General features: G+C 39.0%; 1 protein-coding gene across 1 annotated transcript in view; it reads left to right on the top strand.

Annotated features, from left to right (window-relative positions):
* GNB4 (G protein subunit beta 4) overlaps positions 1-9,189 on the top strand; it is a 28,594-nt gene extending 19,405 nt beyond the window's left edge. The window contains exons 3-10 of the mRNA XM_075716263.1: positions 2,818-2,856; positions 3,587-3,693; positions 4,657-4,720; positions 5,556-5,718; positions 5,916-5,982; positions 6,147-6,348; positions 7,528-7,744; positions 9,051-9,189. Coding sequence (XP_075572378.1) covers positions 2,818-2,856; positions 3,587-3,693; positions 4,657-4,720; positions 5,556-5,718; positions 5,916-5,982; positions 6,147-6,348; positions 7,528-7,744; positions 9,051-9,157 — 966 coding nt within the window. The 3' untranslated portion in view covers positions 9,158-9,189. The remainder of the gene's footprint in view (positions 1-2,817; positions 2,857-3,586; positions 3,694-4,656; positions 4,721-5,555; positions 5,719-5,915; positions 5,983-6,146; positions 6,349-7,527; positions 7,745-9,050) is intronic.
* Positions 9,190-15,439: the final 6,250 nt, after the last annotated feature.

Here is a 15,439-nt window from a genome sequence, read left to right as displayed (position 1 = left end):
TCAACAAACTTTCTGACCAAATAATTCAGTTTCATATTTGTATAGGTGACTATCTTGCTTATTAAATCATTGCACAGTTTTCTTTCTAAATAGGTGTTTTGTTTGGGATGGGTTAGAGGATAGATACAGGATCTAAAAAAAAATAAGTTTTTTTTTAAAGTGTCTAGAATATCTAGCAGGCTGGTCATTTTCAGGAATTATTTTTGATGCACTCCAAAAAAGAGGTGAGGTCACTAACAGCATTTGATGTTTTATATATAGCTAGCAGTTTGCTATCTTAGTTGTTTACAGCTCTTGGGTTTTGCCTAATATTTTCTCTAACCATATAATCATGAAAAATCAGCTTTGTGCTTATAAGTGAGTTCCCGTTAAGATTGTGCCTGGCAGCTTCCTAAAGCAGAATAAACTGGGATGCATAGCTCTCAATTTCCCAATAGACTTTTTGTAGTCTGCAGTGTTTTAGAAATGTTTAATGATTTTTTTTTTTTTTTGACAATATCTAGGTGATATGAGTACCTTTGCCTCCCCATGCAGTTACTACAGCTGTAGCTCTGTTCTGTACACAGATGGACTATGCTGGAGGGATAAAATAAGACTGCATGAATTTTTAGTGCAGGAGATTTGAAACATCAGTGAACAATAAACTATTAGATAGCAGGATGGCTTTATGGTTAGATTCCTAATTCTGTCTATAATAAAGTTTACATGTGATGCATGTCCTCACTTTGAGAATTGAAATTCAGGATATGATTTTTGGAAGCGTTGCATACTTGGCACAGTGTCATTTGAAATTGAATGACATTTTGAACAAATAAGAAACTATATTTTAAAAAATACACTAGTTTTGGGGAAAAAAAAATGAAATCTTAAGCGTGTGTGCTAAGAAATTGTGGGGGCTGCACATTGATCGAGCGGATAGATTTTTCTCACAAATTCTGCATTGTCTACTGCATGAACTGAGAAAAATTGACAATTACATAGAGGAGCTTTTTTATGTTATGACACTAATGATTCTGTTATGATGATGCATATGTAGAAATGACAGTTAAAATGTGAGCATTAAAATAGCCTGTTGAAACTTTGCTTTTCCTGCAACTTTGCCAATCATATGGCAAGTATTAGACTCAAGTATATGTGTTGCTAATAGCTCTTTAAGAAAAATCGCTTTGTTTCATTCAGACTGCATTCAGAATTCATTTCATGTTGAACATCTTCAAGTATTTCAGCTCAACTAAACAATTAAAGTTGTTTAAAATCTAGTGTGTTTCTTCCTGTGGATGAAATAAGTCCCAAGTGCAAGGGGATTTGCTGCTCTGGTATTTTAAACCCCTCCTGATTCCAGACGTCAACATATTATAAATATTTCTACAGTTCAGACATTTTAAAAATAAGTTGAGATGACTTAATCCACTCTCAGGCTTGCTTTCTGGGAGGAAAGCTATAAAGGGTGGTCAAAACAAACATGTGCTAAAAAATTGTTAAAATTACAATGTCAAGTAACTCTCAAGCAAGAGCTTGAAAAATTTCAAGATCCTAGTCTGAATGTGTTGATGCAGTTCCAAAATGTGTGAGTAAATGTTTCTGTTCCTTCTCTCAAAGAGGACGTTGCCATTAGTGTACAGATTGAACGCTTTCTTGGGGCAGGGGGACACACAAATTAGGGGTGAAGGTGGCCATCTGTCATTTGTGGGATGCCTGCTTCATTGGTTACAGAAGTTGGAAGGTATTTGGAGAAATTGCAGGGAGTTAGAGAGGGTCTTGTGGCTGATCCTTCAATACTGCTGTTGATAGTTTTAGCTTTAACTTGTCCTGTGCAGTTCCTGTCTAATTCTAAGCCAATTACTTCAAACTGTGCTTCTCAGAAGTGGTTGCTGACTGCGTGCCTATTTTTCTTTTTTGAAGACGGGAGCCTGAGTTGCAGGAGTGCCGTGCAGTCGCAATTGCAACTGAAACCAGGTTTTGCAAAACTGGAGTGTTGCAAACTAGGCTCAGTGGTGCTCACCTGTGTCAGGTGTCCAATCTGTTACCCTGATTATACAAACCAAAGTCAAGTCTGTTTTCTAGATAGGGTTGAATAATATGTAGAAAGCCATATGCCCGTAGAGTCTGAAATAATGGTGGGAAAAAAAAAATAGATGGGAGTATCTGTATGGAGACGCGAGCACCATCCATTCCATTGAATGAATGAGTGTGTTAGTTGACTATTTTATTTTTCCTTCATTTTGTATGAAGTGCATCAGCAGCTTAAGCTGTGGTAAGCCTGCTTTCTGTCCTGCTCTCCAGAACCTGCCTGCTAACTTTCATCCTGCCTCTCGTAGCTAGCATCATCCCACGTGTGATGGCAAGGGGGTTGACACAAGAGCCTCGTGGAGCACGTGCGAATCATGTATAATATGGGATTGCTTTTTCAGGTGGATCGGTTCTTCCCTTGGTGCTCAGCACACCCTGAGCAAGCCCATCCCCACTGGGGAAGGAATACAGGGAAGAGAGGAGGCGCTGGGACGTCAGGGTGGCTCCAAATGCCTTTGAATCGCATATTCTGTAGAAAGGGAGACTCAAAGGCTGCTGGGGCATGGCCCTTCTTAGGTCCCTCTTCCTCCAGTACCCCTCAGCCTGCGTGCCAGTGCTTTAGATTCCTTGGATAATAACACATATTAGGGCGAGAGAAGGCATGTTGGCATGTAAGTTGCTGTTGGCTTGTGGCTTTTTGAGTGTGGTGAAGTCTGGCTTAAGAGTTATTTTTCCTTTAGATGTTTTCTCTCAGTTGATGCTCAGTGTTGCCTTTTAGATTCCAATTGTTCCATTCTTTTGTTTCAGGATGCAAGGAAAGCATGTAGTGACACAACTCTTGCTCAGGTATGTTCTCGATTCTGTGTATAGGCTGTTACTTGGTATATAAAAAGAATAAAAATCCCTACAATTTATGACTGTAATATGTTCCTGTTTAGCAACTGAAAGAATAAAATGAAAGAAGCCTTTGGAAATGTACTGTGTATTTATATGGTTATTTAAAACAAAACAAAACAACCGCACCAAAAAAACCCAGACAAATGAGCAAAACAGCAAAAAACCCCAACCAGTCAAAAAAAATCCACCATCTTAATGGGTCCTGCTTCCAGTTTACCTTTTAAATAGAGTGTGTTTATTGTGTTTAGTATATTTAGAAAGACTTAAATAAATGTCTTCTAGCTGTATTTTGGAAACAAAAGTATTTTACATTTGAAGTTCTGCCATGCGTTAAAGAGTAACAGTGCAGTAAATATTGGAGTATTTTCTTCCATTGGTTTTAATTGAAAACTTTCGGATTTGATAATCTGAAATAGCCTCAGTATTACATGGTATTATTTAAAAAAAAAACTTTCTGAAGTTTCAGGTATAGCCATTGTGCCGTGTGTTAGTGTATCTTCTGTAAAATCTGTTTTCCTCAGTGTTGCATGGACCTAATCGTGGGTTGTACACTAGTATCCTTTTTTTTATGTTGCATGCCAGGATAAATTATTTTCTATCAAAGTTCAAATGTATTTCGTTATCTTGTATATTAAAAATAGTTCTCTGTGTCTCAGGCATTTGTTTTGTTTATTTTTAGATCACAACAAGTCTGGACTCAGTGGGTCGAATTCAAATGCGAACAAGGCGTACGCTTAGAGGTCACTTAGCCAAAATCTATGCTATGCACTGGGGATCTGACTCAAGGTTTGTATAAGTGATCCTTAAACCTGCAGTTTAAGGGTTAGGAATCATATTGTTGACTTCAGAATTACTATCAGACTTTGGGAGCCATATGGTATGGTATTGGTGCCCTTGCAGGGGGATCGCAGACCACGACTGCGGTACGTTTTTTGTCTTTAGTTATAGTTTGCCTTTTTAAAACCAGTGAGGATTACATAGTGGTGGTAATAGAGAAGCCGTGACTGAAGGGAGAGGTACTTTGCTTGTTCTTACTACAGACATTTTAACTAAGTTCTTCGAGTCTCTTTAAGCAGAGGAGGGTATGTGGTGAGGCATATTTTTGGAATGATGGATATTGTATTTTCCAAGACGTTGAATAATTATGTAATTTCTGTGTTAACAGAGATTTAAAAACTTCACGGATAAATTTTATTTAATTGACGAAAAGATCCCTTTTGTACATAGCGGGAAAAGTTACTTAGCTTCTAGGAAGGCGTTTTGTTATGCTGCCTTGAGAGCAACTGATGGTCAGATGTTAACAGTGCCTCACGGCTACTGTCTCTGTCATGTAGTCCAGAAAGAAATATGTGGAGAATCTGCTCTTAAAATCAGGTTTATTTTCCCCTAAATTTTTTGTTTATTTTTATGTAGCTGTATAGTTAATAGTCTTTGAAAAATAAAAGCAGCTGTGGAGAGAGTTCATAAAATGTGTTTTCAGTAAGTTGTTTGGTTTTGTCCATTGTTAATCATGAGTCCCTGTGGACACATGATTCTTCGGTCAGGTAATATATAGAACTTGGCAGATTTGTTCCAATAAATGTGTGTCGTCCCGCCCCCCGGAAAAAAAAAAAAAAAGAAAAAAAGGCAGAGGGTAATAAATTCTGAAATTTCTGGATCACTTGGTAATCATGCATGATGTATGTCTCTTTTCAGATTTTTTTGTTTGTTTGTTTTATATTAATGTGTTTTTATTTTGTGTTTATTTAGGCTACTAGTCAGTGCTTCTCAAGATGGAAAATTAATTATTTGGGATAGTTATACAACAAATAAGGTAGAGTTATTTATAATCCATATCAATAATTCATGCATAATTTGTGTGCTTGAGGGGGCTTGCGTATTTTTTTCTATGATTGCAAGGCAAAAATGAAAAGAAGCAGTCTTTTTCTAATTCAGACATAATCTTTTATATTTTTCTTTCATGACTAGCTGATTACTAGTGATGTGTCGTAGGCTGTGTCTCAGAAGCAATAGTTCTAGGTAATATGTAATGTGTTCACTCTAATTTGCTAGTGCAGTAGCTTGTAGCTATTGCTCTCTGCCCGTGTGGTGTTGCTTCTGAAACGAATTTGGTTTAAAATTCTAGAAATATACAACCTCAGAATTTACAAGAGTGCTTTGCTTTTGAGGGCAGAGAAAGGAGGAGGAAAAAAAAAAGGAGGGGGGGGAACCCAACTGTTAAATGAGGAATGCTCAGGGAGAGTGTGAAGTGGTGATCTGCTTCTGTAAACTGTCCGGTCTCCATGGGTACAGCCATCCCATTTTATAACCTGTAGTTCAGAGATGTAGAAGAATTGGACAAAGAAATCTAAGTAGAATAAATAAATGTTTTAAATGTTTAAGTTTAGAATGGCTTTGCTATTAAATAATGTTGTACTGAAGTTCTGTATATCTACCCTGGAGACCACAGGTATTTTTCATCCTCATATGTATGTGTGTATAAATATGAAATGGGTTGTAATTCATTGTAAAATCAAAATACTGAAACTTACGATACACAATCTACTTGGTGTGCTTAATGCTATAATTCATTAACTGATATGAATGACCTCAGTGAAAAATGAAAACTAACGTGTGACATAGCATTGACGAGCTCTGTCTTTCTGAAGATGCACGCCATTCCTTTGAGATCCTCCTGGGTGATGACTTGCGCATACGCACCGTCTGGAAACTACGTTGCCTGTGGTGGATTGGACAACATCTGTTCCATATACAACTTAAAAACCAGGGAGGGCAACGTGAGAGTGAGCCGAGAGTTGCCAGGGCATACAGGTCAGCCATATTCTTGCTTCAGCTTTGGGTTTTTTTATTGCACCAAATGAAACAATCTTGCTTTGAGGTGTATTGTGAACTGTGAAAATTTTGTTGGTTACAGACTAGCTGTGGGAGAACTTCAGCCACTGCTCTTGGATTTTAAACTTCAGTTATCACTCCTGGGTCTGAAACTAACGTCACTGTTTTGTTTTTAGGATACTTGTCCTGTTGTCGCTTTCTAGATGACAACCAAATTGTCACTAGCTCAGGAGACACCACTTGGTGAGTTTTTGAGCTCTGTTGGCTACCCCCCTGCCCCCGCCCTTTTAATTCCTTTTTTTAATTCCTTTTTTTTTTTCCCCCTCTCCAATGCCTTAATTTGTATTTAAAACTTAAACTCTCAAATAACCATATACATTGTGTTAATGTTGTCACTTTATCTGCAGCGCTTTGTGGGATATTGAAACTGGTCAACAGACCACCACATTCACTGGGCATACTGGCGATGTGATGAGTCTCTCTCTAAGTCCAGATATGAGGACTTTTGTTTCGGGTGCCTGTGATGCCTCCTCGAAGCTTTGGGATATTCGAGATGGAATGTGCAGGCAGTCGTTCACAGGGCATGTGTCAGATATCAATGCAGTTTGTGTAAGTGATCATTTGTATTTCCACATGGGAAGAAAGGGGGAGGATAAAAGCTATAGTTGCATGATTTCAGCTTATAGTCTACTGGGTTACCTTGATTGAAAATCAGTTACTTTGTTAGGGTAGAGACTGTTAAATTGTATGTAATGAAGAAGGTTGTCTAATAACTTACGATCTAGTTTATAACGGAATTATTATTACAGTTATCTATGATGCATTGAAGTGTTCTTGGAATTGTTTCAGTGAAGTTTTTGTTCAGTAACTGAGACCTTACTTTTTTTAAGAAGCAAAGAGAGGAGGGGGGGAAACTTTTTGCAGGGTAGCAATGTGTTAAAAACTGAAAATTGTAGATAAATGCGGTATACCAAAAGGGAGCAAAATAGCCAAGCATTCTCATCTTAAAGTTTGTTTTTTGTTGAACAAAAAAACGTACGTGGTACTTCCTGTTGAAAAGAGCTTTCAGCGAAATATTCTGGAAGGCAAAGTTAAAATCGGTACTTATGTTGAAAATTCATCCCTGGAATCATTTTGTAATATTTATAAACTGGATAATATTTCCTCTCTGTCATAGTAACACTATGTTCTGATCTGCAAGATACAATCTCTGATAAATAGGGAATGAAATCTAAGTCTTAAGCTGCATCTGGTTTTGATAAACATGAAAAATTAAGGCTGAGAAAATACCAGAAGCATGACCAGTAGAAAAACGCAGTTCCTATACTTAGACCTGAATCCTGAGATGTGTTGAGCTCTTTTAATTCCCATTTCAATCCATATGGCTGTTGTAAGAATGACTCTGATTTGGAATAGATTTTTTTTTTTTTTTTTTTTTTAAATTGAATTGCTTGCTTGCAGTCTTCTGTCTTGGCTGAGCCAACCTGGCTGACCAGCTCAAGATGGAACATCGTGCACCATTTCACCCAGGTCTTCCTGGCCCACAGCCAGGAATTTACTGTCTGGGTAAAATTCCAGTGATTCACGTGTTACCAGTACTGTTCTAAAGCGTTTTGTTGCATAGCTGTGTATATGCCTTTTTTTAACATGCGGACTTTTTTTTTTAAATCAATCATTCTGCCTTTAGCTGGTCACCCTGGCAAAATAATCCTGTGATGTTTTTGAAATAATGCATGAACAATGTATTTTTCTGGTGTCAAACCCCTGTCTCTTAATTAAAACTTCCAGTTCTTCCCTAATGGACATGCATTTGCCACTGGATCTGACGATGCCACTTGCCGACTCTTTGACCTACGTGCAGATCAGGAATTAATGATGTATTCGCATGACAATATCATATGTGGGATCACTTCTGTAGCCTTCTCCAAAAGCGGTCGCCTCTTGCTAGCAGGTTATGATGACTTCAACTGCAACGTGTGGGATACTCTGAAAGGGGAGAGAGCAGGTGAGTACATGTAACGGCAATGAGCTGCAGTTAGCAGAAGATGGATACTCAAAATCTGCGCAAAATGCAGAGCCAGTTCATTGCCAATGCTAGTGCTGATGTTATGGAATCTGCTTGCTTCCTTTTAACACTGTTTTGGGGGTTTGTTTTTTGTGGGCTTCTTTTTTTTTTTTTTTTTTTTTTTTTGGAATGGCATCCTTTTATTTTATTGCATTTGGTTATATCTTCCAGTTGTTACATTGCACTACAGTTTCATCTATATGATGTATGGAGTGAGTGCTTCAGTCAGTGAAGTACTCCTGTTCTTGGGTATTGGCCATTATGTATCTGTGTGCTGGAAGATACCAGCTCTTGAGGCTAAGGAACAGCCCCAAAATTACATTATATCTACAAAAAATTTATTTCACGGAAGTGTATGAAATTAAGTAATACGAAATTATACATTTGCATTGACTTTCACACCCATTGAAGAAAGTAATTCAGATAGTAGTAAGTTACAGTTGTCTTTTTGCTTTGAGGACCATCATTTCCTGCTGTTGGGAAAAGAGGGGAAGTGGACACATAGTCCTTGAATTAGTCACTTCTGTCAGGATAGATGGCGTGTTCATAGCATGGCTACATCTTTCTCACTTCATACAGTAATTTAAATGATGGGGCCTGGTTCAGCTTTGAACCTTGATTCTGCTGTTCAGACTGCAAATACATCCTTTTCCTTAAGGGACATGGACAGGCTGAGTTTTAGTAGACCTGGGAGAGCAGAGAAGAGCAAGAATGGGTAGAAGGAAAGCAAAAACAAAGCGGGAAGAGGCAGGGTACAGTGCTGCTTTTCTAATAGTCTGACACAATACATGGGAAATTTTTAATTTTTAGGGTTTGCAAAACATGGGAAACTCAAGGTAGTTGAGTTCCTGTATCCAGGGTGTTGTCAGAAGACATCATGTATGATTTTGGAAGTACTTGATGGCCGAAATTGTGGACAGCATTGCTGAAAACGGGGGAAAAAGCAGTAGAGAGCCTGATTAGGGATGAGGAGGTCTTTGGGGCAGAAAGAAGGAGAAGTTGTAAGAGCAGAGCGAAAAATGGAGGCAATATTGTGTGTGCATATTTTTAAAAACCTCATTGTTGAGTTTCTTGATATGGCTGTTGTGATGTATATATACTTCTTGAGGGTAAAGACAAAAAGGATGATTAGATCTTGCATTACATGTTTTTTAGCAAATTTGAAGACTTAGCTGGGAGAGCAGAGTACCAGCTGAAGTCCTTGACATCCTCTGAATATTAACTTTCGTTGCTTCTTCTTTTCCAGGTGTCCTTGCTGGCCATGACAACCGTGTCAGCTGTTTAGGTGTTACTGATGACGGCATGGCTGTAGCTACAGGGTCTTGGGACAGTTTTCTCAGAATCTGGAATTAACTGGGAGCCAAACATGTACATTCTCCATTTGAGATCTGGAGAGATCAATGCTGCAGCCTATAGCTGTGAAATAACATTTCTACCTTGTATTTGCAGGTGAAGTTTTTCTATTCACTGATTATTACACAAAAAGGCTTTCTGTAAACTAGAAAAAAAAATCAAGTGAAGAAATAGGGGAGGGGGGAAGAAATCACTGACTTTTTAAAAGGGGCCAGCACACATAATCATGGTGACCGACAAACTAAGAGCCAGTCTTTTTGTTTTTGGTGGTTTGGTTAGATTGTCCTTGAAGGGTTTTTGCTTGTGCTCAGTCTGCTAATCCTGTACTTTTTTTGTACATAACAGAATATACACATTATAGCAGCCAATCATGTAACATTTGTCTGTATGTAAAGAAATATGTTTGCATTTTTTAAGGAACTACATTTATAGCTTTGCTTTTAACCCGAGATGTCACTTCTGAGTTTTGTAGTGGATTAACTAGATTGCTGTTTTAAATGTTTTTGTGAATTTACTGTAGATAAAGTGAAGCCAATAGTATGTATGTGTTTTTATAATGGAAGGCATTTGAATTTTTTTTTTTAAAAAGGCCCTGGAGACTCCCAGTTAATACCTACCACCTTATTCGCTCACTTCTTGACCTGCTTGCCTATTTTTAATTGTGGGGGTTCTTCCTTCAAGCCAGTGGTTCCTGGTTCGTCCATTGGCAGTCATGGCCTCCAAACACCAAGGAGTTAACGCCAGGCAGACTTGCAACAACAGCAAAAATAATTAAAAAATAAAAAATAAAAAAAAAAATCCAGTTCCAGAAGTATTAGCTTCCTTACTGCAGCTTTTCGCATCAGCTATTCCACGCAGTCCTTGGGTATGGAAACCAAGTGACCTGCATTGCTGTCATTAAGTGGCTGAGTGCTTTTCCTTTTGACAATTCAGCTCTAACTAAATGAGGTAGTTTTGGCCCGTCACAAACTCGAGCTGATTTGCACTAACAGAATGGTTTGGCGTGACGCTCAGTGCGCAGAAAGCAGTGCATTTGCAAAGCTTGCTCAACTATCACAGTAAACCGAGACATTCGGGAGGACTTCGCTTAGATTCTTTAAGAAGATTTAAATGTGCAGTTAATCGCCTCTAATCCCCCTCCAAATTAGGGGGTTGCCAAAGCATACCACAACCAAAAGCGCTTGTTGTCAGTTATGTGCAGTGTGAGTTATAAAAGGAATTGTGTACCTTACAGTGAACCAAATAACCTTACTTACCTGTGTGACCCTTCAACACTTCATACGATAAACTCCGCGACTCGCTTGTTCTCCTGTGGTCACAGAGGTCTGTACCATGGTGGCTTATTTAGATGCTACTTGTTCTGCAGCTCTGACACTGTAAATAGCCATTTCCTCTCCTGTTCCCGATTTTATTCTGATTTTGATGTCAGTTGCTTATAAATGATAGGTTCTGATTGAGTACAGTTGAGTGTAGATATAGGAAAATCAAGCGACTGATGCCCATTTGAAACTACCCGGGAAGGTTGCTTAACTTTTTGGTGCCTGGCAGCATGCCTGTGCTTGCAATGGATGTTCTCTGGGGAGTCTGAAGGTCTGGCAGTTTTGGAAAGGGGAATTTAGTCTATTGGCTTCTCTTAAGTGACTGACTGACTTTAAAGATAACGGGAATTTTAAATCATCAGGTTGGAAGATAATGTTAATCTGCCCTCAGCTGAAGTTATGGGGAGTCTGGGTATCTCTGGGTCAGGTAGTAAATGTAAGTGCCCGGTATCTTGTGATATACCAAAACAGATTTGTGGCCAAGATAACTATTTGTCAAGTTGCTGACGTTTGTAATCCTAAATTTCAGTACTTCCAGACTGTGCCTGTAATCTTGCCACGTCTGTAATGGTGAAGGTGCCAATAAATGTACCAGTCAATCACAGTAAATTCACTTTAAAAAAAAAAAAGAAAAAGGCGCATCTTGTGCTGGAGAAGTATACATTTACTAACAGCAGACTGTGGTGTAGGACCAAAATCACGCTATACTGTATGTCACAGGAATTCCTCAGCATTTTGCTTTATGATCTGTCTGCGTTAACAGAACTATTACGGAATTCTTGTTACTTTCTGAAGTGAGCAGCTCTTTGGGATCTTGCAGACTTGGTTGGTTTTTTTAGTGGTGCACTTATGGGTTTTTTTTTTTTTTTTTTTAAACTCACAGCTGCCTTGAGTGAATCATTCTGGAAATTTGTTACTAAGGAATTTTAAGAAAATATTCTTTTTCTAAAAATTTTTTTTCCATAGAAGTGTGTTTTGAACTGATTTCCTAGTCAACACCTTTGCGAGGACAGGTGCCACTTTTACAGTCTGGTATTAAAACTAGTTTCTACTTGCAAAACTTCCAAAAACAATTTTACAAATGTATATAACTTTTCTTAAAAGTTCAGGTAGACTGTAAACATGGTAGTGGCTCTCATACAGGTATTACTGCAAATAATTTCACTGCTGTTTGATGGGCAATTGTCTGTTGGATTCAGCTGCTTTTAAAATAAATATTAAGGAATGCCAACTACTCGCTAATGAGGTTTCCAAAAGCATCATACAATTATCTGCCAGCTTTTGCTCGTCGGTTAACCGGTGTTTGCAGTGCTGCAGGTCCTGAGCTGGCTCCTTCTGTGTTGGTGCACAAGGAAACCTGGAAGAAGCCCGAGCGCAACTGGGGAAACAGTAGCTGATGCTTCTTGGGAACTTGTAGAAAGCTTGCGATAGATCCTGCCAAGGTGACGTTTGCTGTTTAATTACTGTCCTGGATAGAGTTTAGATTTTTTTTTTTTTTAAAGCCTACAGATTTAATGTGACATATTGTTATTATACGAGGCCAAATAATGAACTTGCACAGGCTGCGGTATTTCCTTTTTTTTAAACAGCTATCAGTGACCGTTCAAGATCGATGCCCTTACTAAAATGGATGCGGTTTTGATGGTAAAAGCTCAAACTCCTCCTGACATGAGGGAGGTAATAAAACAACCCTTCATAGGTTTTACTTAGGAGGTTTTATTCCCAGCTTTGAATCCCAAAGACAATGGTACGTGCCTGTAGTTTAACGTAGGCTTGAGTATGCAGCTTGTGCGATGCCCAGCTGGGCACCAGGACAGCAAACTCACTTCTTACACAGCAGATTTTGCAGCACTAGCAGGTACAGCTTCACCTGGCTTCAAAAGTTTGTTGCCCAACTACATCGTTACCGGAATTTCACGTAACTTGTGTAACAACAGAAATGGTGTGACTAAGAACACTGTGCCAAAACAGTGGCAAGGTAACTTTCCCAGCCTCTCTTCTAAAAAGTCAATCGGTTATGGCTTGGAAAGTGGAACTGTGTGCTTTGTGTAACGATTTATCTTGTTCAGGTACAGGGTTTTGGTTTTGGTTTTTTTGTGTGTCAGCGTTTTCTACCGTTGATTGAACTTTGCAATAGAGAATACTCATCAGGCAAGCGCCCAGCCTGGGCTCGTTCCCGTGCAGACTCGGACATCCATTTATCGGTAGAGAGCTTGGTAGAGATTCTGGAAACCACAGAAAGCTTCTACGTGGTGTCGCGCTGATGTATACTCGCTTACTCCAGTAACGTGGGCCTGTTTCCATCTGTCTCCAGACCTTTTTTTCTTCCAAACATCGCTATCCTCTGCCTTGCTAAATTGCAGAACCGTCGCGGTATCTGGCAGAACTGATAGGTCAATGCATTGACAACAACATACACCGTTCGAAACGGAACGCGGCTGAAATAGGCTTTTCCCCCTGCCTAAGGAGAGGGCCTGAGCTGGCCTTGGCAAAGCTGAATCGCTGTACCAGCTGGTCCCGGTGTGCTTACTGTAATGCATGGGGTGGAAATAGTTAACTCTTTACTTCAGTTAGTGTAACCGCTTGTCCCACAATGAAGTTCACATGACTTTAGGGTGGAATGAAAACATTGTGAAAACATTCCAAGAGTGCTTAGTCTTTCCTCTTTGAGGACGCCGTCACCTCCACTAGGTTTAGTGCTGTGCTTTAAGATGTTGGTGAGAGTTATTGGCTAATTCAACTAGTTGGTATAAATGGTCGTGTAGCAGAATGACTGATTTTTGAGATAGCATTTCCTGTAAAAGTAATTAAGCATGGGTTGATGGTGCACTTTGTAATCTGGCATGCATGCTGGTAAAACTACTTCCTACACTTCAGAGGCACCACAAGCCTTTTTATCCAATTGCTGGTTATGTAAAATACATGCAGGATGTTAATGCAGTGTTGTTATGGTAAATGTGTGAACAGTGTTACTAATTGATATAACTGATAACAGATTACATGTGCCTGACATTCTTATACCACACAGTATGTTTAGGTTTTAATTAATATGGACTTCGGTGGAGTAGTCTTAGATATTTCAAGCCTTTGTTTTACTTACACAATGGTGCTCTATTTGTGTTTTTCTCCTTTTTTTTTTTAAAAAAAAAAATAAAAGCATCTGAACACTTGTAGTACATATTACATCCAAAGGAGTCCAAAACAAAATGCTTCTAAACATGCTTGATTTTAATTTGCCTTTAGTTTCCAGCATCTCTCATCAGCTAGGGTTTTGGTTTTTTTGTTTTTTTTTTTTAACTTGTTGCTGACTACTTTGGAAAACTTCGGTAATGTTACCAATTATGAAGTGATTCTGCACTGCCTTTGGATTGTGTATGTATTCAGAAACAGTCTTAAAGCTTTTATTTAAGCTATTAAAAAAACCAGGGACTTGTGCCATTTGTTCTTTAACAGTGCTGTTGTAAAAAGACTTCCCTGTGAAAAAAAAAAAAAATCACTTGCTATGAACTCTGTTTATAGCTTTTTTTTTTTCCATGATGGATCTTTTTCTTTGTATTTGTACAGTGGCTCAGTGAAAGATGTTGCCATGACTTGATATTGTAACCAATAAACAAATGCTTTTAACCAGACCCTGTCACTTGTGAGTGGTTCATTAGGGCTGCAATAAGGAGCGGCCCCTGTCCTGAAGGTCAAGGTTCCTCCTGTGCCACCGCACGCAGCCAGCTCGACCCTGCCGCAGCAACGGGAGGGCTGCGTGCGCATGGTAAACAGCACAACGTTACACAAGTAACCTGCCCTTATGATAAATAATTAGGGAGGGTTTTTCCCCGAAGCAGTATGTCTTGGTATGTTTTCTGCCTGAGAAAGGCGGCGGCTGGGTTTGTGCTACAGCGAAGTGAGCTGGAAGCTGCCAGCCACCAAGCCCGGACTGGGAAAAAAAACCAGGTTTTAGAACACATATTCATTCTACATATCGGAATTCCTGTCACACAACACCTTCCCATCCTTCCTTTTCTAAGTCTGTAGCATTAACTATTTTCTCCAACACATTTAATTGAGCTGCACTGCTGTATGGAGCACACAGCCTGCTTGTCTGCTGCAGGAAGCAGCTTTTTTAATTCAACCTCAGCAGTTCTGCCCTATATGGGATCCACATCACACTTAAGAGAGCTATGGTGCATGTGGGTTCTCACCTTTGACACAGCTGCCAAATAACTTACTAGAACAAAGGGGTAGTATTTTTTTTTAATAAATAACTGTAGAACACATGCACGTAAAGTTTTATCTTAATACAATGTCCACAAAAATGCTCCAGCAAAAGAGCACAAATACACATCTGTAACCTCAGATACAAGACGGCTGGACTGTTACTTGTTTTGGTATTTTACAGTTTCCCCTCAAAAAAAAAAAAAAAAAAACAAAACCCCAAAACACAAAAACCCAAAACCAAACCTCGAGCCTCCTCATGCACACTGCTAACGGAACTTCCAAGAGAGCCATGCTTGTGCTAGCAGAGTCAGAAACAAACACCAAAATACATTGTGGTGAAAAGAGAGTGGTCTTCAAATAATTAACTGCCTCTAGCATTGGATTTCACATCTGTTTCCTTTTAAGAGAGCCCTTATTTACTGGAAAATAGCAAAGCCCTATATCTTAAAGTTGAATATTTCATTTAGTCATGTTAACACTTACATAAAAATATATAAATATTCTGAAAAGGCTTTTCTCTTAAAATAAGTTATTTTTAAAAAGTAGAGTTAGGAAAAAAATTGGTGTTAAATGATTGCAGATGGCCAACAGCAAAAAAAATTTTTTTTTTTTTTTTAATAAAAGAGGCTTTGCTTTGCTGGAGGCAAGCAAAGGTAAACTACTCCACCCCCCCGCCTTAAGTCTCACCCAGAAGAGCCCCGGTCTGCAGCAGAGCCAAGGGGCTGCTCAGGGCACTGCACGAGTCAAAGCTGTC

Source organism: Pelecanus crispus, chromosome 9 (assembly GCF_030463565.1).
Source record: "Pelecanus crispus isolate bPelCri1 chromosome 9, bPelCri1.pri, whole genome shotgun sequence".
In the NCBI taxonomy this organism is placed as follows: domain Eukaryota; kingdom Metazoa; phylum Chordata; class Aves; order Pelecaniformes; family Pelecanidae; genus Pelecanus; species Pelecanus crispus.
Note: the sequence above shows the minus strand (reverse complement) of the source record. Positions and strands in the feature narration are given on the sequence as shown.